The sequence below is a fragment of the Coloeus monedula genome (assembly GCF_965178545.1).
Source record: "Coloeus monedula genome assembly, chromosome: 10".
Classification (NCBI taxonomy): Eukaryota; Metazoa; Chordata; class Aves; order Passeriformes; family Corvidae; genus Coloeus; species Coloeus monedula.
The window spans coordinates 4,707,497-4,731,572 of NC_138790.1; the positions used below are offsets into that span (position 1 = coordinate 4,707,497).

The window sequence follows — 24,076 nt, forward strand, 5'->3', positions numbered from 1 at the left end:
TTGTCATTTTTTCACAAACCTTGTGATTTTTGTTGTCTGTATAAAACTACTAATTTCCAATGTTTTTGTTTTTCAATATACTTCAAGCCCTTCAGATTGCAACACGAATCCAGAAGGTACAAAGAGCAGAGAGGCAAATAAACTCAATTCTTCATGCACTGCTATTAAAACGTCAGAATTTCTGAGAGATTCATGAGTTAGGAGAGGGAAAGGAGCCAAGCTGTGGTTGTGCTGTCTCGTGTTTGTTAATGAGGGCTGTTTTGGCTTATGATTGCCCAAGGTTTGCACATGTGACTAGGAAACTACCTTAGGAGAGACAAGAGGATGTTTTCTGCCTTTGAGATGTGGAGTTAAGAATTTGTTTTAGGAAGTTTATTTGAACAACTTTTTTCCAACTCAGTGATTTATCTTTCTCAAGAAAAAAGTATACAAGTTTTTGCTATGGACATTACAGGGAAAAAAAACAGCAACCAGTTCCTGAGAGCTGCTGGTTTTAAGGATGATTCCCAGTAGGAAGAACTAGTCAGCTTCAGCAGCTGCTATAATTAGTTTTTCCAACAGGTAAAGATACAGAAATGCAGCTCCTCAAGGGGAGAGGGAGACTCCCCATTCATCCACCTTCTCTGTCCCTCTAGACCAGCCAAGTCAAAGGTAACTGTTCTTCAAAAAATCCTTTTGAAATTAAATACTCTGCTTGGAGGGTATTTCTTCATGCCCTCTGAAAAGCAGAGTGGGATGGGATAGTGTGGGACAGCATGGAAGTGTGAGACGTGCTGGACCTGCATAATGACAGGAATGTAAAGAAGGAAGGGGAGCTATTAAAAAGTAGTTGAAAATGGAAGGCCTGTGGGAAAATTAGAGTGAGAAAATATGGGGATTGGCTGAAATTACAGCGATGAGTTCAAGGCATGGGGCAAATTGCAGAAGAAACAGGATTTCTTGCAGTTTTTCTGAGGAAAGGATGCAGTGGAGACCTGTTGGAAGACTGCACCCACCCCACAGGCTGTCTGCCCTGCTCAGCCTGCACCAGGACTGTCTGCAGGCACTGCCACATCACTGAGCTCTCTGGCATTAGTGTGCTGAAATTCAGGAATCCATGTTTTTTTTCTCAGCCTAAGATGACAGAAATATTATTTTTAATACTGTATAAGGCAAAAGGAGACATTACAGAGAGGGAGGGAAGGCTGGAAGGAGTCACTGATCTCCACTTGGAGAGATTTGTTTTGCACAGTGTTTTCTGTCTTGATTTAATAGTGAGTTGGCTCTTTCCAGCAACTAGGCAGGGGAGGAGGGACGGGAATATGTTCCCAGTCTTTGGCCAAGAGTGTCCCAGGGCGTCCCGGGCGTGACCTCTTCAATGTTTGTTTTTCTTTCCCTGCAACTGACCTAGATGCTGGGACTCGCGACTTGGGCCCTCCTGGCCCGATGAACATTTGCCTCTTCTGGTACAGCATGTGATAATCTCAGGAACCAGGCTGGGAACAGTACCTGGAACTGTTTTTCTCTCCAGCAGACTGTTTTGTACGATTGCATTCCAGGAAACCAAAACTCGTGAGAAAAATCCTGTGAGTGCACTGCCACCCAGTGGGGATGGAGGCAGGGATGGAGCAGTCGGGCTCCGCTGCTCTGCCTGGGCACAACAACCGGGAGAGGAAAAGGCCTTCCAGGCAGAACAGTCCCCCGACACAGAACAAAGAAAAGGGAAACTAGGTTTTGGTCTGTTTTATTTAGAAAACAGCCGCAGTGAATGTTCAGTGGAAACAAATTAGCGTTCATTTACATTTGCAGCCTGTGCAGTCTCTTTCTTGGGAATGAGAGCAAGGTTTGCAAACTGAGGTGGGTTCTTTTTGGTCATGCAAAACTGAAAAATCCAACAAAGTATCTTCAAACAAACAAACAAGCTGGTTCAAACTTAATCTAATGTGCCAAACACTGCGGGGAAAAAGCACAGCTTTGGAAGACACAACATTATGTTCCACCAATGTCACAAATATTTAATTCCAAAAGCAACTTCTCTTTTTTCACTAGTAGGTATTGCAAATCCAACTTAACACAATAAATAGTTGACCAAACTCTGGGACCAGACTGAGACAGTTCAAGCACATTTCAGGGTAGATATAGCTGGGAAGTTAATTTCCCACCTACATTTCTTTGCCTGATCCGAGGTACTGTGTTGGCAGGAGTAAACTGCAGCTGGTCCCTTTGTTTTTCCACGGAGGGAAGGAATTAAGATAATTTAAGGATATACTATACAGGGGAAACGCAAGGACTGAGCATATATACAGATACCCCCCAGAGGACCTGTGGTGGTGTTTCCATTCATTGCTACCTGAAGCTAAAAACCATCCTCACTGCAGTCTGTGCCACCGGGCACGGAGGCACTGGGTTTCTCTGCGCTCAGACAGAAACTGCCCCGGGCACAATCTTACGGATGTGCGTGTAAGACTTCCTGAGGGTAACGCTCCCGTGGTGAGACACCCCCCGAGGCAGGACACACTCTTCTGTCAGCTTCTGAGTTTCAGGGTCCCAGCAGAGCACTGTTGCAATGACTTCGTTCTTTTCATCTCGGCCCCCGGTGATAAACAGCTTGTTGTTGCAAGGAGAAATCCCACAACTGGCTCTCTCGTGGGTGAACTGAGTCACCAGGCACCACGTGTCCTCCTGGGGGCTGTAGGCATAGAGCGCTTTCATTGCCCCACCTGGGAAGGAAATGGATATTTGTTTGCACTGACCATTCCTGAAGCGAGTTTAGTTAAACCATCCACTTCAACAAGACTCTCTTCCTGACATTCATAACAACGATTTCTGCCCCAAAGCCAAGAAAAAACAAGGTCACAGGATACTTTATTGTTTTGAAAGCCTGAGCTGCAGAAGGCCACTCATAAGGCTGTGGAATTTAAGGCCAGAACAAACTGCTGTGATCATTCAGTGTGACCACAGTGCACCTAGCAACAGACCTTTCTCATACCTACTGCTCCAGCTAAGGACACAGCTTCAGAAAAATACGATCTTGTTTAAAAGAGCTTAGATCACGGAGTACCAGCTGTGGTAAACCATCACTGTTAGAAATGGGTATAGGATTTTTCCACTCACTCCTCTAACTTCATTGTCCATCTGTCCATCAAACTTCCTTCTTCCTGGAGCTGGCTGCTCTCAAAAAACCCTTCCTTGTTTAGGGTTTGTCAGACTGAATCAATAATCTTCCTATGGGTTTGTTAAACACAGACTGACCTTCCGTTTCTCTGTGTTTCCCAAAACTGAAGTCATTCATTAAACTTTTAGTACACCTTCTCAATCTTGCAGTGTCCTTTTCTCTTGAAAAAATGGTCAGTACCTCAATTCTTAAGAAAGGCTATGAAAAAATATTTGCTCCTGAGACTACCAACAGCTAAATGGTTCTTATTCTGAAATTTGCAGGGACTGAATGTGTCTTCTGTAGTAGCTGTACAGAATCACAGAATTGTTAGGGTTGGAAGAAACCTCTGGAGATTATCCAGTCCAACCCCTATGCCAAGGCAGGGTTACCTGGAGCACGTTACACAGGAACACATCCCAGTGGGTTTGGAATGTCTCCAGAGAGGGAGACTCCACAACCTCACTGGGAAGCTGTTCCAGTGTTCTGCCACCCTCAACATAAAGAAGTCCTTCCTCAGGCTGAGGTGGAACTTCTTAGGTTGCAGTTATGGTCATTGCTCCTTGTCCTGTCCCTGGGCACCTCTGGAAAGAGTCTGGCACCATCTTCTTGGATAGGGTTGGGGAAACCCTGAAGCCATGGTCTTACTGATGAGGTGCAGCAATGCCTGGGATCCTCCCTGCTGGCAAAGTGAGAGTTTATCTGTGGTAGTTATTATAGATGCTGAGTTTGACAATACTGGTCCAGTACCTGAGGGCTGATCAAATCATTGAGAGGTGACTTAATTGGAACAGACTGAAAACAGACATTGTTAGTTGTAGTGATTCACCTGGCAGTTGGTAATTCATCAGTCTGGGTAATTTGATTGCTTTGGATGCAGTAACCAATGCCCTTTTATCTTCTAAACTTCAGAAGGGGCTGATTTCTATCCAATTGAAGTAGATTTGTTTCTCAGATAAGTAAACAAGATATTTATTCATGGATGTTCCTGGCTGAAAGATGCTGAATGAATGTGTCTGGAGTATCACATCCATTTTATCAGGAGTTATATCAGCTAGCCCCTAAGTCATGTGCCTTCTCTCTCTGTCATCCTGTACAAACAGGGTGAGGTCAACTCCTGTGCTGAGGACAAGCATGAGGTATTTATGTAAACAAAAGGGGGGGGAGGGGTGTGTATATATATGTGTGCACACACCTGCAGATTATAAATCTCCCTCCAGAGCACCATTAATTATTTGGTGAATACTCCAGCTCTATGCCAGCTCTCAGCACCATATTGATTATATTGCAAGTGGGAAATTCCCTGCACCAAGGCTGAGAGAGGGAGGGGAAACTTTTCAGAGTTCCCATTTTGGAAACAAATGTTCTTCTTTCCTTTTGGTTTTTCCAGCACCATCTGGAGATGTGTGCAGGCTCCCTCCTCCCTCCATAGTTCAGCTCACCACCATCAAACTCTTGTTCTTCCATTTTTTCTTCCAGTTCTGATGGTTGACTGAATTAACCCCCGGTACAATCTAGTGAAGAGCTCTGGGTCTTTGGGTATCAGTGGCTCTGCTCCTATGACCTGCTCCTAGTACTCTTCTCCCTGCATAAATCCTGTATGCAGTGGGTTGTGCAATGCCCCTGGAGAGGAGACGGGACATGATGTAGCCATGAGATCATGCCCTTGCCACTAGGAATACATTTTTGGATGGCTTTAAGCTGTCTCTGGGCTACCTCCAGCTTTCCAAGATAGCTACCATGCTAACAGGAATTTTGACTTGGTGACCTTTCCCTACTGCTTGTGAATGTCCTGGATTCCCATCCCTCGCTAAGCTCAATGGGAAGAGCCAGCTGACTCCATGACTACACTCCATGGAGCGTGTGGGTAAAACTAACACGGAAGCACAGAGACAAGCCCTGCTGGGGTGTAGACAAGGAGAGGCACTGGTGCTTCACTTACCCACCACATAAATGTGGTCACGGAAGCTGGCGGCGTTGATGCACTTGGCCTCCACGGGCATGGCAGCCTTCAGGCTCCACGTGTTGGTGGCAGGGTCGTAGCACTGCGTCTTGTCTGTCGCCAGCTTCCCATTGGGGCCTCCCCCAATCACGTACAGCCTCTTCTTGTAGCTGGCTGCAGCAAAGGAGCTCACATTGACCAGGAGGGGAGCAGCCTGTGGACCAAAAATAATCATTAGTAACCATCTGAAGCAGTCAGACTGATGCCTGTGGGGAGAGAGCCTAGGGAATTTTAAGTCAGACATCCCTTTTTAAGCAGGGTTCAGAAGATGATGTTTCTAAGGATAAGGGAGAAATATGTTTCAGCTTTTTCTTAAGACTGCAAAAACATAATAAAATTTAATAAAAATAAGCTCTGTTCAAATGCTGAAATTAAAATTACTTTAGCAATAATTCAAAAACTAGGAAATGTCAGAAGTGCCAAAGATCTCCTTTACATACTTACATACATTGCAAAAAAGTACAAGAAATTTGTTCATACTGATCTTTCTACTTGCAGCTGTGATTGTTAGAGTCATCCACATTGCTTTGTATAATCCAGAGACAATGGGTTGTATCTGCTGTTATGATACCTAATCTCATTACTGTCATGGATTAATTGGTTGCCTAATTCTCTCCTCTCACTGCTTGAAGTACAGTGAGTAGAACTGGGGGGGGTGGGTTTCCTGTTTACCTTCAAACCTGTAGTTTCAACTTAAATGTATAACCCGCACCATATATAATGTACAGGTTGATATACACATTTTATATACATATAAAATGTGTCAGAGCAGTAGTTTTCAGCCTGTGCTCTGGCTCATGTGTACTATATTCTTACTCCTTGATTTACGGACTACTAACTTTAAAAGCCAACTAAGGAAAGGAAAGCCAGGTATTAGATGTCTCACAGGAAATGACTGACTGGCAATCCAGGGATTTTTACCTTCTAAAGGGTATGCATATCTATAGAAAAAAAAATATTTATGCTTTTTAAAGACCAGCAGTACTTCAAAGAATTATACAAGGCCATTTTTAGGAATCCAAGCCCTCAGATTTTCTGATTAAAATGTTCCAAATGATTAAAATGTTACATGATGCAGCCTCTTACCTCTGACCAGCAGTTATGAAAGGGATCATATGCTTCCATGCTGTTGATTCTCTGCATGCCATCGAACCCACCAATGACATACACTTTGCCACCCAACACTGCCATTTTATGTCTCCAGCGCCCAATATTGAGATACTCAATTTGTATCCATTTGTTGATGGAGGCATTGTATTTCCAGACATCATGCTTTGTTTCTTTGCCACCTGTAGTGTACATGACATATGTAAATATGATAGCACAGTTTGTATTTAGTTAAAAACTCCAATATGTTTAAATTTAAGTGTGTTCTCTCACAATGAAAATCATTATTACTGATTGTTAACTGGTCCTGTTGCAACAGAATAAAATTTCTGAATTTAGTTTATTTAACAGTGAAGGAAATGGAACAATTTCTACAGCCAAATATTGAGTGAAGACAAATCACTGTTCCTCACTTTACCAGACCACAACCACTTTCATTTTAATACCGAGTGCACAACCAACCACACAGCAGGGTGAAATGCAGGAGATTTTTGTGCACCACGAGGGCTTTGCAGAACTGCTGCAAAGGGACAAATAAACAAACATGATTTAAGTAAGGTAGTGGAGGATGCTGCAGCTGGTAGTGCCAAATCCCTTGAAGACAGTCCTGCACTGGAGAACTGCCAGGTTGTGCAGGGCAGATCCAGCCAGCCCTGTGGTTTGCATCATAAAGCAAAAGACCTGACTGAACTCCTACCAACAATAGTCCTGCACGACTTGGAGGTTTTACTATTCAACCTTGGGACCATATGGCTGGGATCTCATTTTTGTGCCTCTCCTTCTGGTCTCTTTCTCTACAGACCTGGGTGTGCTTCATATTTGTAGCTTGAAGATCAAAACTGGACCCTGCAAACTCATGCTAGAGCTGACTTGCAAGTGAATCTTTGCTTGTGCTAAAGCAGAGAGCAGTGTTTTAAACAAGCACTGTTGTTTGCCTACAGTTTCTGGTATAACTGTAATACAAATGGATCTAGTTAAGCTTGAACCCACATTTACAGACTGAGCAGCTTATTCCGTCATCTGCAACCTGATTAAACATTTGCTTCACTGGTGAATATGCTGAAAAGAGAATTCATATTCCATTGAGAAAATGTCTGCCTTCATTGGTATTCTGTACTGCAGCCAGATCACTGCAAACTGATGAAGCCTATCTCTCGGCCAAATAGCAGATTGAATGGGAGATAATTAGCATGCTAGAAAGAGTCGTTTGTAATGCTTTTGTCTCAGTATTTTTCACATGTATGTGTTGAATTTTATTTGCACTCAAATAGCTGAAGTGGCCAAAGGGCCTGAATGCAGCATTCATGGCTACAATGGGGCTGAGAGACTGCAGGTGTTCCCCCTACTCTCCCTTGAAATTTCCCTTTGACATGAGCTTGTGCTTTCCTCCACAGGCTGAAACTCATGTAGCAGCTTGAGCTGGACCAGTGGGTGAATTTGTTGCACATCACGGGACAGGGAGAGATTTTTGAGAGAATTGGAGGTTTATTTTGTTTCTGTTTTCCCTCAGGACAACAATTCTTCCTAATTTGAATAGAAATTGTACCTAAATTAGTAAAAGTATCAGAATGGTGAATGATAGGTCATGTCATTTTTAGTTATGCTACAAATGTAGTTTTTCAGGCCATCCAGTCAAAGCATTTAAACTGTTTTGGGGAAATCATGATCTAACAGTAGTCATAATCTTGTGCAAAGGTCTTTCCTATTTTTCAGACGCTAAAGGAGCAGGGAAGACTCCAGACTGTACTCCAGAAGATACGGAGGGAAATGAGCACATGCAAGGGGAGATCAAGTTAGGAAAAATTAAAGTCAAGTTAGAGAAGAAGCAAAGTACAGGAGCTAAAGAATGAAAACAAAAGTAGAAGGACATGCAGAAGGAAGCAGATGTTTAATCAGGATTGAGACACTAATAATTGGTTTAGCTGAGAAAAAATCGCTAACAGCTTTGGTCCACTCAGCCTTTTATTTGTGTGCAAAGGGCAAAAAGGTGAAAGGCAAAGAGGGAATGGAGAGAGAGAATCAGAGATATGCAAGTAAGCAGAGAAGGAAGAAAGAGAACCTGTGAGAACAGAAGCAAAGGGAAAGCCAGCTTAGACTCACCACAGCAGGGAATGTTAGCCTGGCCTGGAGGTAGCCTGGATAGACCGTAAAATAAAGGTGGAGAAGAGACATTGGAAAAGATGTCAGAAATAAAAGAATGCAAAAAGCCTTGAAAAAGAGGGAAGGGTAACAAATTGAAGGCAAATGGAAAAAAGACCTCTCAGCTCAAGGGGGTGAAGGTGAGGGGAATATTCCCTAGTTGGAATGTTTGACTTAGATTCCTCTCTACAGCTAACTTTTAACAGAGGGACTGATGCCAGAAACTCTCTATGGTGGCCTGAAAGGAAAAATGTTCTGTATTTGTAGTTATGGGAGGAGTAATCAAATTCTTATCCCAGGATAAAGCTTTAAAAAATGTTAAATGGTAATGAAGTATCAAAAATATGTGGATTCCCAAAAGAAAGAATGCAATGGAAGATATTTGAATAAAGGCAGTAGACCACTATTCACACTTAAGCAAAGCATTCACACTGTGGCCTACCCTCCTCCTTTCTATTCTTCTGTTTTAAGGGAGTATAGAATTTGGTGGCTGCTTTGCAAAAAAGAAAGTATTCTACCTACAAAGGCCCTGCTCTGTATCATGGTCTGTAATGCGACAGTGATGGACAGCGTGCTGTCACTTTTCCTCTGGAAGCAGAACAAGATCCTCAAACTTGTTTTTTGACAGGCCATCAAAAGCAGCTCTCAAACTGGCTAACAAGCTTGATTTTAACCTTTTTGGTTGTCAGAGTAAAATCTCTGTAGCTCTGGGATCAAACCCCGGTGTGGAGCTCAACTGTATTTGTGTGGGAAGTTAAATACACCTCCTGAAGCTCTTGGGATGATGATCAACCCATGAGTTGTTCAGCCCCACACTGGGTGTCTGGACCATGGGATTTCATTTGGCTTTGACAGTTTATACTGCCAAGGTAAGAGCTACGGGTGGGCAGTCCTAGAGTTCTCTGTGATGGCAGCTTTCAGGGGCAGCCCAACATCAGTGACAGTTCCCTGCAGGTTCTTGACTGACTTTTGCAGAATGACTCAGATTCTGGCAGGATTTTGCTTATGCATATGCAGCTTCAAATGGACTTGTCGTGAGAAGATGCTGAAGCAATTTGTCACTTTATGTTTGGTAAACTGTTCCCAAGAACCTTTCTGTGACCTCAGTCACTGTTTAGGGTGCTGCACACAAGTACCCAAGCATATAGATTAATACTGGTAAAAAGGAATCCTGTGCTCAAATCAGAGCTAGGCAGTGTCCTTACACAGCCAGTGCTCTCTGGAGCATGGCCAAAGCCAAAGCATTAAAATGTAGTGCTTAATTTTTCTAAATCTGCCTCAAGCATGGTCTTGATAAAAGCTGGAAATAATTGTGAGAACCCTTTGCTCCCCTCTTGCACTCCCAATGTCTTGTACCTTACCCGATATGTAGACTTCATTTTTTAGAGTAATGCATGCAAACTCCACCCATTTTTTATTCTCACTCTCCGGCTCCTGCTCTGTGATTGGTAATTTTGCTACTTCCAGACGGCTTCGCCTCAAAGGATCCAGGCAAGTCACTTCTGCTACAAATTTCTCTTCCTTTGTACAGCCCCCTATGATCATAAACACCTCAGACTGGAACTCGTGCATCCTGGGCTTGGTTCTTTCTGTAATAATCTAAACGCAAGTGAGACAGAGTGAGTACACAAGGCACTTACACCTACAATAACAGAAAGGCCAGGTGACCTTTTTTTTGATTACCTGTTTTTCAAATCACAGCAGGCTTACATCAGCTGAACCAATTAGCCAATGCTTTGTAAGTTGAAAGCCTGAAAAGCGTCCTAGAAGCATTCAATAGAGGTTGCTCTATCCTTCTTTCAGCAGGATTTTTCCAACTGTGGACTTAGTTGCTTTTGCCTACCTACTAGGACCCTTTCAGATCCTTTTAGGAATTACTAGGATGGCACTAAGAAGGTCACTTGCCTGGTGAGGGCTTTGTTCACCAGGAGCAAAGAGTGCAAGGGGTGCTTGGAAACTTGTGTTCTGCTTGGAGGAAATGCTTGCAAACAAGACCCACAGGTTAAATGCTGTGTCAGGAGGCATCTTGCTTAAAGTTTTACTTCTCTTTCTGCTTTTAACATGTTTCTATAAATCGGTATAATTTATCTATATTACAAAATATTATCTACACAGACACGAATCTTGCATTTAGACTATGTCTAGAAAATGATTAGGCACATTCTGATTTTTACAGAACATGAGTCGCAGAACTTGCCAGCTTCCAGGACTCTGTTTTAACCTGTCTGCCACCACTGCCAGGCGTCAGCCCCGGGGGAGGGCAGCTGGCAGCGCTGCCTCTCGCGGCTGTCCCTTTGAAGATGAGTGTAATGCGTGTTCAGCCCGGGGTAACGCTCCCTTTATCTATCCCGCATACACCTGACAGCACTGCTCAGCGGGACAAGGCTTCCTCAGGGAGTTCCCACCAGAGTGGCCGGCACTGCCCCAGGTCACCGTGCAGAGTCTCATGCAGTCCCCAGCACAAGGAGCACTTGGTCTCTCCCCCCTCGCCGTGCCGGTGACACATCCGCTGTGAGTGATGAGCCCACAGCTTGCTCCTGCCCTCCTCTGACTCTGACTGAGGAGGTACACCTTTCTTCACACACTCACGTGCTTTGCTCCTGTTGTGAAATCTGACCTCTTGGTTGCTCTCCCCTCTCCCCCGTACTTTGGGCAAGGAGATGTGACTGATACCTAACTTTCCAAAGGGGACAGGCAATTGAAGAACCGGAGCTCCATCACAGCCTGCACTGAGCAGGCAGGACAGGACTCGACTGGATGTCAGGATTAATCTGTCTCTGCGGGTGCAGGGACCTCTGCAAATGGCACATGGGCAGTCCTCTCCTCCGGAAAGAGACTGTCTTCTTCACAGGAGGAAGAATGTTTCCCTTTATGAAACATTTTCCCACATAAGTAACAGGGGAAGATGTTACATATTCACATTTGAAAGTCATTACAGATTGTAGCACAGTTTGGTGGGAAAATTATTCCTCTTTTCTTAGGCTTGAAGTAATAGCTGAGAGGGTGAGGTGTCAGGGCTAACACCATTTGCCTTTTTACTAGGGAAGCTACCTGGGCTCTTCATCTAGCAAGAGTGAGCAAGAGTGCATATGAAGGGTCAAGCTCAGATGTTCATAAACAGGAAGCCATACACTTTGTCTTTAAACAACCTGCCAAAAGCTTCTGAACTCTCTAAGACAGCAGGATAAATTCTGAGGCCCATTTTGACTTTTCAGTAGCATCAGTTAGTGAAACTTCAGTGTAAGTACCTTTTTCTGCCCCATGGCACTGCTCCTTCCAAAACGATTTTTGAGCTGAAGCATGAGACTTTTACAAAGAGTGGCTAATACCTTCCTGTTTTACTCACCTCATTGCCTGACAGATGGTACATTCTTGCTTCTTGGAGCAAAGGAAAGACATCTGGACACTGTCTAATGAGTTGATCGGCTTCAACAGTCTCTACAAAATACCAAGGGTCCAAGAGAGGCAGCCGGACGTTCTCCAGCACGTACGGCAGGAGAGAAAACCTTTCTGACTCCTTGTAACGGACCCAGTTCATCACAGTTTCGAACACCTGTGCCTCTTCCGTGACGTAGAGGTCATCGCTCTTCAGTGTGCTGCACAGGATGTCCGCTGGCAGCTCCAGGAACTCCTCATAGTTCAGGACCTGGGTGAAGTTCTGGATAATGTAGTTCTGCACTTGTTGCTTCAGGCTGTGCAGGGAGTGGGCATCAGCCAGCCTCAGGATGCCAACGCAGTTCTCTGGCTGGAGCGCTTCGGTGAGAAAACTGGCACAAGCATCTACCATGCGAAGGAACTGTGGGCAGAAAAAGCTTGTATAAGCACAGAAGGGTTACTGAGCGACTGCATCACAGGAGAGCTATGGAGCAACCAGCCATGCCCAATACAGCAAAGAGCCTGGGGAGACAAGAATTAGATCATCTAGGGACAGGTATCTCCCAAGATCTGCAGTCTGAAATGGGAATTTCTTCCTTCTATTGTTTTTATTCCTCTGCATGCAATTGCTCCTTTTCCCTCATGCAGAAGATGCAGAAGACCTGTGACAGCCATGAATTTTGTTTCAAAAAAGAGTTTCCTATCATTCCCTTCTCCTCCATGAGATCTCAAAGCACTAGCAATCATGGAGTTACAAAGCACAGATAAGGACCCCAGGTTTCTGATTTGCTTACCCTGCTTCATCTTGCATGTCAGCTCAGACCAACTAGAACAGAGTCTGGCTGACTCAGAGTGAAGGTGGCTCCACTGTCTGCATTTATGCTCCCACCCTCCAAACTCCAAGTGTATCTGAGGCCTTGTGAGAGTGGCGCTGAGGTCTGGGAGGTTTGGACCAGCATGCTGCCCCAGAACGTATGGGCAGCAGTCCTAGGCTGGGGTAAGTGGTAGGAAGAGATTGGCCATCAGCAATTCTTTTGAGCTTCCTGACAGACAGGGTTTTCTGGGAAGAGTCTGTTGTGGGGGAGGCCTTCAGAGGGTCTAGTGACATTTGTCATCACCATTGGCTGAAAAAAATATTGATGCACATTTTACACACAGAGTCTCCTTAATCAGAGAGCTGTCTGTGTTTGCATTCAACAAGGCATCACAACTACTCATAAATTTCCTTGGCAAAATAATCCCACCTGAGTGTCCCAAATGCACATATTCTGGGCCACAGGTGTCTGCGGGGTATTTCCAAAAACTGTGATCTGAGTTGGATTGCTGATGATTATTCAGGAACTGGGAACCAGTTTTGGGTAGAACCGACCAGTTACAGTGCTTCATCCTAATGGGTTTTCCGTCACCTCTGTGATTTCAGATACAGATAATTGCCACTGAACAGCACAATAAATATGGATCAGAGCTAATGTTGTACATTGCCATCTGTGCTTTTTGGGTCGTTTTTCCATCCAGTGGCAGCAAGCAAACCATTTTAACTCATGCTGTCTCATGGGGGAAAGTTGCACAACAGTAATTGAGGGGCAAAGAGGAAGCGAAACATTTTTAAACACTGTAGTATGTAGATTTGTTTCAGTAATTAGGGTAGAATCTTCCAGACCCATCGGTGTCGTGTTGACATATTTAGACTGTTTATCAGAGCTGAGCGGTCGTAGACGTTGTGTACAGACTGCCTGGTTCCTGTTTTACATTTAGATGTGGTCAAAAGTTTAGAGAAATGCAACTGACTGATGAACGAGGCTATGTGAGGTCTCAGAATGTGTTGCCGCCATTGTGATAAAAATACGTCAATGGCCCGCGGTGGCACCACGGCACAGCTTGGTGACCCCTCAGCACCTGCCACCTTCACCCTGCCTGCTCTCAGGGCTAGCACAAGGCAAGCACTTTGAACTCATCAGGGCATTTCCTTGAGGATCTGAAAGGGCTTTGCCACCAGGTAGGCTTCAGACCTGAGGCAGGTTAAGCATCAGCATTATTAAGCTTATTAAGCATAAGCATTCAAAGTTGTCAGTAATGAGACACAAAAAAAACAAACCTAGGATTTGCCAAGGTCATTCATAGAGTCATGTCTGGGAATAGACCCCAAAACAACGTTCTCATGAGCCTGCAGCAAACCTCTGTAGAGCTCTCTAATTATTTATACATGGCTTGTTAAGAGCGATACTGACGAGGTGACAGCAGAGGTTTTCTCCCAGGCGGTGCACACTGGTCTCACGGCCAGCAGGCCCCACTGCCTCGCTGGGTAGCTGTTTGTGGCCAGGCGAATGCAGAACTGCGAGGTGTGGGTGTGAGAAACGGCCCCGCTGAGGGCTTCACCAGAGAGGCTGGGCTGCTTAGGAGCAAATCAAGGCAGGACTTTCCCTGGTTCTGCTCCTCATCTCTGCGCTGCACTGTCTCCCCACCACTGCCTTCATTTAGAGATTAAATTCCCCCTAAAATTCCCCGAAAACTTCCTGGGCATATGTCAGTCAGTCTTAGAAGAGCAGGTGGGTGACTCAAGAGAGCATCAGAATGAAGACACCCCTGAGCCTCTGCTTCATCTGCTCTGATTATTCTGGCAGAGCTCCGAATCTTCTGCTTGTCCACTGAGTACCCCTCCTAATGCCGCTCCAGGCACTTTAAAAGCCCTGTTCCCTGGGAACAGTTTCTTCAATAAGTTAGTCCTTCTCCCAGTATCCATTTGAATCCAGGTTCTCACTTGCTAGAGACATCCCATATGCTTACTTGGCCTCCAGCTGGCTTTCACTCTGAATAGTAAAATTTATTCTCCCCATATAAGTCCTTGCTTGTCCCAGCTTTGATTCAATGGTCTACTGTAAGCAGTGCCAGCAGCCCTGCCTCCGGCTAGAACCCCCAGAAAGGGAAGGGAATGGTGACTGAAAGGGGTCTCATTCAAAATCCCTCTCTGTATGCAGCACACTTCAGGGTCGGATCCTGCACCCTGCAGCTGGTGGCCCTCGGCCACCGGCTCTGCTGTGGCTGCAGGGACAGCATGTCCCAGCTCAGCAGTGACACCTGCACCCTGAGGGAGCCCTGGCCGGAGCCAGCCGGGCGGCTGAGGGGCACAGCCACCCTTGCAGGGCTGCTCTCCCGGGAGCTGGCGGCTTTCCGAGCCTGCCAGCCCTTCTCCCACCGAGAGCTGCCCTGAAGGCCTTTGATAGCAAATCGTGCCCCCTTGTCAGGCACGGTGGGCTCTGCACGGTGGCATCGGCCTGCAGCAGCCACCCTGCCTCTTCTCTGCTCGGTGGCCTCAGGATGGCTGTCACTATTGGAACGGTATTTCCCTTAGAGTGCCTTGTTCATGGAAAGTGGATTAACATAGGGATAAGGGGTGCTTTGGGGATCAGTCAGGCCACCAGGCTGGTGGTGCTTCAGCCACGCCCTGAGGGTAGAGCAGCCCTGCTCTGCTTAGAAGGGGCAGCTCGGGGCATCCTCCACTGTTCCCACTGCATGTGGCATTTCCATGCCAGCAGGCATCACAGCCTTCGGTGACAACACTGTTTCTTTTCATCTGCTCAGAAGCCTGCTTCCCTCTCACCATTTCTTTGCTTCCACCACAGCAGTTGATGTGGTCCCTCACCCAAACGCTGCTGAGGGAATGGGTAATGCAGAGGTTCCTAGTGGGGCAGGAGCAGTGTAGACAGGTCTGAATGTTGCTGCTGAGTTACAGTGAGGGAAGCAGGGCTCCCTGCCATGGCCCTGGGAAACAGCTGGGATCTTGACCCTTCCCAGAGGTGAAAGGATGAGCAGCTCCGCAGGCACTGTGGGTGGCAGAGGGTGCTGGGCGGGATCCAGGGTGGGCACCAACCTTGCAAGCGCAGTGGCTGGGCAGCCACCAGCCCAGACAGAGGAGGTGACTATTGAACTCATGTTGCAACTGTGCTTTAGGTGGAAAAAATTTGTCTGGGTCACTTGAGGATGAGGCTTAGCTGTTCAGCAGCTCCCTGTTCCAAACCCTTCACCTGCTTCCCACCAGAGGAAAGCACACTGCAGCAGGGATGTCTGTTCTCTCCAAATAGCCCTCCACCTCTTCCTGCTGTCAGTTTTGACTGCATTTGGTCAAAACTTACTAGAAGGGAGTAAGGGAAGGCATAATTATGTAAAACTTTTTCAAAAACAGTTTCTAGAGAAAAGTAGATAATTTATATTGGAATATTTATATTGCAATATCTAGAACTGTGCAAGGTATTTATTCTTTGCTTCTTTTCCAAGTCTGCAAGATTAAAAAGACTGCCACAAGTTCTTGCCAGTCAGATAAAAAGATTCTATTTTGAATTTGGATTTCTCACATGTCACTAATTTGAAAGAATTTATCAAACACAAATGTTACAATAAATTGCAGAAATAATCTTTTCAGCTGTTGATATATCCAAATGAACCATTTGACTCTTTCAACTCTGTTCTTCAGCATAAATAGCATGGACAAGCTGGCAGAACTCTAGTTCTGTCAGCTTGATTTAGTAGATTACTAAAGATTTAGTAGTTACTAAATCTTTTTTGCACAAAACACATTTTCAGCCCAAACCCTCACATTGATAATGTGAGGTTTTAAGTCCTTATAAATCTTGATAGTATCCAAACAACCACTGTTTTTAGCTGAACATTCCTGGTGTTCTAGGTTTATCTATTTTTTTCTAGTTTACTATTCTTGCTTATAGTACCCTCACAATTTTATCCTTATTCTAACAGTTTGATGGTTTTCTTCAAGCAGCAGGCTTGGCAATCAAATTTAATCTTAATTTTAATGAAAAATAGGGAAGAAACATGAAAAAACATATGTTTATACTTTTGGTAGTTCCAAAAGGGAAAAAAAAAAACAAAACAAAAAGCTGAGGAATGATCCTAAGGAAAAAAGGTTGAAAAGAAAACACAAGACAGAAAAGTGTCCTGAAAATGAATGCTACCAGTTGGTAGTGTTGGTGTGCTGAAAATGTCAGTGAGTTACTGCACTGCAGGCCCAGGTGACATTAAAGTTACCTTGGGGAGCACTTTGTGAAATTTTTCCTCATATCCAATCTAAACCTCCCTTGGTACAAGTCGAGATAATTTCCTCTTGTCCTATCACTTTTTGCCTGGGAGAAGAGCCTGACTCCCACCTGGCTACAACCTCCTGTCAGGGAGTCAAAGAGAGCAATGGGGTTCCCCCTGGGCCTCCTTTTCTCCAGACTGAACACCCCCAGCTCCATCAGCCCCTCCTCATGGGATGTGTGTTCTAAAAAGCAGAGTTCTAGAACTCCAGAGCAAAATGCCCATGTAAGATGCAAGAATCTGAACTCCCTCATGAACCACGATGATCATGGAGTTGGGTGTTTCTTGCCGTCCTTAATGAGAGGCCTGGACAAACACGCACATTGGCACTTGGCAGGTTATGTTGGTTACAATTTGTTAGCAATTTGCAGCGTGGTACCAGACACTGCAATTTGGTAGACCTCACAGATGATTTACAGGACACGTGAATACCTCACGGACCAAAGACTGAGTAACACTGCCCAAGTCCGACTTCCCACAAGACCCAGGCCATGACTAAAACCTTTTACATCACGAGTTCTACAAAGAAGCATGCTAACTTTGGCTGGCAAGCCTCCATCTCAAGGCAGGGGAGACAGAGAGGCAAAGTAGCTTCCTGCTGTGGCCAGCCATGCCAGCTGCTGCCCACTAATACTTCTGACTGGCCTTGACAGGCTGACCTCAATTTTTGGGGAGCACTGCCAGGCAGGCAGCACGTGGGAGCAGCTCTTGGAGGCAGAGCCCGGCTCTTTCCCTGTTTGCATGGCACTCAGCACAGCAACATTCCAGTGCATGGCTGCCACTGCCTTTTTTTTACCTTCATGTAAGTAAATATGAAGCAAAATGCTTCCGGAACCCATGAAATCAGGGAAGTTTGCAGTGTGCTAACCAGGGTAAGACATGGTGTTGCCAGAGCAGTCAGATTGGGTCAGTGCACTTGACTTATCTGTACCTGAAAGAGGCTGGCAGCTTCCAAGACTTTCTGTACATTTTGCTTTGTGATGAGCATCTTGCTGGTGTAGGTATAGTCCAAGAGTATATTCATGGTTTCTGCATCAACCCCTTTTAGTATTATCTTCTCCTCATATTTCTCTCTTAAATCATTGCAGAACATGGCCCTGGAAAGAAAGACATTTATCTTTTACTGCATTCCAGTCAGGATGAGGCATTCTGAAAACATTGGGCTATTTAGATTTCAACACAGAACACTCTGATTGCTTCATGTTTTATGCAATTACTCCTGTTGAAAAGAAACAAGAAAAATCTTTTTGTTGCTCTTCTACCTCTGTACTCATGAGTTTGATAAGGCATGCACACATGATGGATACCTCTGAGCTGTTCTCTATGGCAGACTGGGGGCTCCATGGCAGCAAAAGGCAGCTGGGACCTTGCCTGAGTGGGACTAGTGCCCGTGTCTGGACTGGTGCTGTGGAGCAGTTGTGGTGTCTCACCTGCTGGCCTCTTACTCAGTCTGTTTCTAGTCCAGATGCAGCTTGTTAAGGCCTGGCATTCTCCAAACTTCGTTAACACTTAGCACATGTACTTTGTACCCCTTGGCAGGTCAATACCCTCCTGCTTCCAAGCTGCAGGACACTGCTGGGACTGTACCCTTTGGCCAGACCAGATCCACCTGGCTGAGAGCCTCACTTCTCAGCTTCCCAACATATCTTTGACCACATTAATACCAGCAGTGGGCCAGGGGAAAATGGCTTATGGCTTTTCTTCTGATTTAGAGTCTGACTCTTCCTCTGCTAAATTTTAGGATTGTAGAGTTGGTACCTCTTGGCTAGACAAGCAATTGAACATGCATAAATTGGTACTACTGTTAGGCAGAAAGTGCAATGATTTCATACATGTTGATACCAACTCTTCTTTGATGGATAATACTGCATTGGAAAGGTGACCACCACACATAGCTTTGGCACTAGGCAGATATTTAATGTGGGGTATAAATCAGAAATTCTCTAAGGGCTATTTAAATCCATTTTTCATTGTGACAGCTGCAAGACAAACACACGCATCTTCCTCTGCATTTTCAGTTCATAGATTTCGGTATTTCTTCCAGTGTTTTTTGCTTTTACTTAGGATTTTGATCAGCCCCTTCTTGTTCACTGCATTCAGAGAATGAGATGTCACATCATTTGGAATCTGTCTCAACAGATCAGAATTACATGAGTCCACTTGTAACTGCACTGGTGAAAAACATGTGCCGATCTAAAGTGTAATTAGAAGCGCTCTTTACCCTGCATTCCAAGCCCTCCTTTATTAGTCATATACAATGTTGACAGGACAATGCAACCTGGGAAATGGAAAGAAGTCCCAAGACTTAGGCCATACTATTCTTGTAAAAGAAGTGCCTGAATAAAGCTGTTTGATTGACACATCTTACTGGAATCAAGATGTAAACAGATTTTATTGCAAAGCAGTTAGGCACGATGAACGGCAAATGGATGGAAGATACTAGCTGCTACTTGCTCTAAGAACTACCTGTTCCTTACCTCAGCAGAAATTTTATAGCAAGGTCGTAGTTACCTCAGTGTGCAAAACTGCCTTTAGATAGGGAGGCCTAAATTTTGAGCAGGAAATTTGGGCAGAGAAGTTACTTGTCAGAAAAATTGTTCTGCCAAAATTCTCATTTTTCCTTTCACTCACCTCAGTTCCTTAGAGGTTTTTGCTTCACTGCCCTGCCTCATGGTCCAGCTTCTGCTACTACTGAAATCAGGATATTTCAAAGGCATTTAGACAAATGCTCCTTAACTTCAGTGGCCACGAGACTGGGATTCGTTTAGCTTCTCTGCCTCTGGCAATGTCAAGTGACGTATGAGGGGATGTGTGGGCAGGTGGCCATTTGAAAACAGCAGCCCTCAGTTCCCACTTCTCCCTGGGAATGCGCTTCAGCACGGAGAGGCAGGTTGGCACAGAACAGCTGTTTCAATTGTGCGGGATTCACGGGTGCCAGATGCTTCATCTGAATGACAATGGGCCCATGGAGGGTGCAGGTGTTGTCTGCTCTTCTTCCTTTCATCTCTTAAGCTGGTGACTCCAATCTTGTATTGAACTGTCGGGGAGGTGAGAGTCTCACTTCCGTCCCACAAACCAGAGCGTTTGATGGGGTCAGTCAGAGATACCCAATGTTACACTTCTGCAAGGCTGCTCAGAAACCAGCCTCAGGAGTCTGGTGGTGGCTTTGTACAGGGGTCTGGTCAAAGTGCTTTGGCCTATCTGTCTCCTAATCTTTGTAATTGGTTTAGAGCTGCCATCCACTCCCAATTTTGTAGGGTGTGGATTCATGTAATACGGCTGTGAGCTGCAGAAATCACACATCTAAAGTGCTGTGCTTTTGCACCTGTACTCTGCTCTAGATGGTGGCTGGGCTAAACAGGGCAGTGCTGGACAGGAGAGCTGACTCCTGTGGCCTTCCTTCTGCTCAGATGGAGTGCTTCTCATTCCCATCCTGTGTGCCAGCCAGAGGGAACACCTGACACCACTCAGGCTGATCAGGCTGAGCTTCTCCCCTAGGGATTAAAAAGCTGCCTCTGAATCTTTCTGAATTTACCCTCAGGAGGCCCTTAGTCCTTCAGATGTGGCTACTAATTCCATTGTCTGTTTCCCTGGTTCTTGTCCCTGTGTAATTCTAAACTGCACCTTTGAACCAATATGTACTCTAAGAAATGCACATCTGAAGTGAGGGCCCAGTGCCAAATTTAGATACCCAAAAATGGATAAATTTAGAAAAATTTCTGAATTTTTCCTAATTTAAAATTAGAGAAATCTCAATAAAATAAATGAGGGGTTGCAGTTTGTGAAGCACTTTTTAAGCACCCACCCACACTGGAATGCTTATGCTTGGAATTATGAACCTGACTTCAAACAACCACGCTGGAGCTCAAGGATGCTCTGGAAAATGGCTTCAACCTCTCCCAGCCCCATTCTCCCATTACCTTGGGCAGTGCAGGATTAAAGAACTACTGTTCCACCTTAGTCAGCTGGTACTTGCCTTCTCTGCTTTGTTGCCATCACACAGGCAAATGGAGAGTTAATGTTTTTATGTCTACGGGTGCAGGATGTCACAAGAACTAGTCTATCTACTCTTGAGCAGTGCTGAAGAAGGACTAGAAGTGGTTAGCTCTGTTTAACTGTCTTCCAGTCAGCTGCTGTGGATTGCCTGCACTGTGGCACCCAACGTTCAGGAAGGGGGTTGTGTAACTTGCTCCTGCAGGGGAATGAAGCCCATGAGTCACTGGGTCCCTTTGCTTTGCTCCGGTGCATGGCTGTTAGAGGTCCTGTAATAGCATGGAAAGTACTCACAGGAACAGTGTGATTTAAGAATTCCTTCTTTCTTTGGGGCCATGCAGCTTCTAGCGAACTATGGCAAGATGAATGAAGCCTCCTTGTGAGCAGCAGAAGCAGTGAAGCTCAGTTCCCTGCAGACTTGCATCCTCCTTTCCCTCCTCACAGTAACCTCAGCTTCCCCTTCCTGAGCCCTCCATTCTCCCTCGTTATTCCTCTCACACACATTTCGGGGTCCCTCCCAGGATGCTCAGCTCTGTGCTGGCTGTGCCCAGTGGAGCAGGGCAGTGTGGTTGTTCTGAGCATTGTGTGTGCTGGCTGGCCAGGACACCCTGCTCATTACCCTGTGGAGCGCCAGGGGTGCCAGTCCAGCATCTCTCCTCTCCTAGCTGCAGACTTCCATCAAACTTACAGGAACTTCAGGTTTGAGATTTCCATCCTGTGCCAAACATGACTGAAACTAACCCAAAGAGACATGACAAGGGGCACTGGAAGAGAGGCCAACAGTGAGATGTAATAAATCTCAGCTCTGTGGGAAGCCAAGCCAAAGAGAAGCACCCAGAGGGGCAGACCCTGCACACGTGTGCAGTTGCCTTGGGATGAGATGACCTCCAGGCAGGTATCCCCCCTCCTTCCAATGGACAGGCTGTAGCTCAGGGCTCAGTGGAAAGCTGGCCAACAGCTGTTGTCATAAAACTATCTTGCCCAATTTTAACTGTGAAGTCCTTCTGATTGCAGCACCTTTCCTTATAGAGGAATTGGGGTTTTTTGTCAAAGTATCATTATGATAATTTTGATTTTAATTTGTGCATCTGCTGTCCATTCTGCACACAATGCTGATAAGAAATATTTGGGCGTCTCTGCTTTTAGCTGTACATTTTCTCATCTGCAATAAATATAGTCTCTCTGTAGAAATAATACCTGTCTCCAAATATTCACAGACACAGTCTCTATACTAGATTAGAAAAGCAGAACTGTTCTTCCAGGCACTACCAGCAAAGCTTACCAGACTCCATTAAAATTAGCTTTCTGCTCATGTCACAAGTGGTCACAGGTTCTTTTTTCTCGTGTTTCCTCTGTAGCTGTTCAGTCATCTGACCACTTTAGCAGTAAAAGAAAAAAAGAAAAAAATCCCAGCCATGCAAATGTGATGGTCTAAATGATGTTGTCTAAATGATAATGGAAAATCTGTGCTAAAACTGATACCGAGTTCCCCTGTGTGTCTAAAATTTGTTCTTGTTGGCCAGTAGCCTCAGAATGTCTATTGTACTGAAAGAATGAAAAGTTCAAGCAGAACAGAAGGAGATGGTGAAGTGGCAAAATTGCTTTCAAGGGGATATTTCCCATTGCAACCAATTTCCAGTAACCCTAGGACAGACTGAAAATTCCTTCTCTTTCCTCCTCAACAATTTAATACAATGTATATTTTTACCCCAGAATGGTAACAGGAAAAATCAGCAAGTTCCAGAAACCCACCCCTATTTCAATAAAAATAGCCTGTTATCTGAATAGGTATTCCTTTTTGCCCAGGTCCCAAAGGGACAAGACAAGTGGCTAAAGAAACTTGGTTAAAACACCCTTTTCTCACGCACTTGACTGCCAATATTCTGTCTTCCTTTGCACGCCTCCAGCAGACTTTGTGAGTGCTGGTATCAGAACTCCAGCAAATCCACAACTTGGCACCTGCCTTATTTAAATCTAGAACTTTAAAAAACAAGCTGAAAGATGTAAGGAATTAGAGGCTCAGTGCAAATTTGCAGACTTTAGCACCCAATTTGCACTCCTTGGAGACGTATAGTTCAAGTCTAAGAAGCAAAATAAGTTTATTGGCTTTGTTTGTTACAAACCTTACCTGAAATAATTGCTTGCTGCAGCAAGGACCACTCGGTGACAGGAGAATTCCCTGCTGTCCACACACAGGATGACATCTGTGAGGGAATTTTCAAGCCGAAGGTTCTCCAGGCCATTTTGGAGCACCAGAGAGAGACCCGTATCGTCAAACTTGACCTTTTCACAGCTCGAGACTTCCACCAGGTCCCCCATTTTCATCGAACACTCATTGTCCAAAGAGATCTCGGGCTCCTCAGAGCTCTTCTCCAGTGTGTCCCCCATTTTCTGGCCAGCCCCGTCTCATTCTGTTGGTGCTTCGATCTAAAAAGAGCTCCTCAGCTTCGGGCGAATCACACTGCAGAAGTTGGGCGGATTTCCTGTCCAGAGGTCTCTGCTTATCTGTAGCTGTCACACACACATAACAGGAAGCCTTGCACTTTCTCATCCTGTTAACACAAACAAAGGGTGGGTTTTTTCAGTGATTTTCAGGCAGTATCAACATGTTTAGAAAGGCCTTAAGATGCCTCTGGATGTGAGAAGATTACAAGTGACAGGGACAGCCTGCTTCCCACCCTCAATCCAGTCCCTCGCTGTTATCTGGGTCTGCTGGTTGTATTGATAGGTGCACCACATTCTTATCAAGACACTCCTAGTGGACTGGGCTGCTAAGGGAAAAAGTGTAATAATTTATATTTCTTTCTGCAGGTATGTGGTTATTAATAACTGAGCTGGTTTGGGGTTTGGCTTTGTTTTTTAATAATATGCTTGCATATTCAGAAAGCCCTAAAGTGGATGTTTCTGTCTCTCATGACTTGTTAGCTGGCAAACATTGCATGGCTTTTCTTTAAGGCTAAATGGGCACAACTCTCTTAAGGACATGGAGCAGCATCAAAGATCTCAGAGCTGAGTGTCTTCAGGCCACACTGCTGGGCACAGGGATGTGGTCCATGCAGCCAGTGCCATGCCATCAGTTCTGACTAGCAGGCAAAGCTAAGGGAGAGAGCCTGGGGAGCAGTGTACCCATGCTCGTCCCCACCATCCTCACTGCTGGGCATAGCTTGAGTCACAGCTGCATCTGACTTGTCCCCAAGACAGACACGGACGGTGGCGGGACCAAGGCCTGCTCACCTGGC

At 45.2% G+C, this 24,076-nt stretch overlaps 1 protein-coding gene across 1 annotated transcript; it reads right to left on the minus strand.

Annotated features, from left to right (window-relative positions):
* Nucleotides 1-648: 648 nt before the first annotated feature.
* KLHL6 (kelch like family member 6) lies at nt 649-23,239 on the minus strand. Its single transcript, XM_082288187.1, has 7 exons — nt 22,966-23,239; nt 17,776-17,941; nt 11,728-12,177; nt 9,743-9,980; nt 6,222-6,424; nt 5,076-5,289; nt 649-2,699 (listed from the first exon to the last, which is right to left on the minus strand). Exons 1-7 carry the CDS (start codon nt 23,223-23,225, stop codon nt 2,398-2,400), a joined length of 1,833 nt encoding a protein of 610 aa, XP_082144313.1. The 5' UTR covers nt 23,226-23,239; the 3' UTR covers nt 649-2,397.
* Between the last annotated feature and the right edge of the window lie 837 nt (nt 23,240-24,076).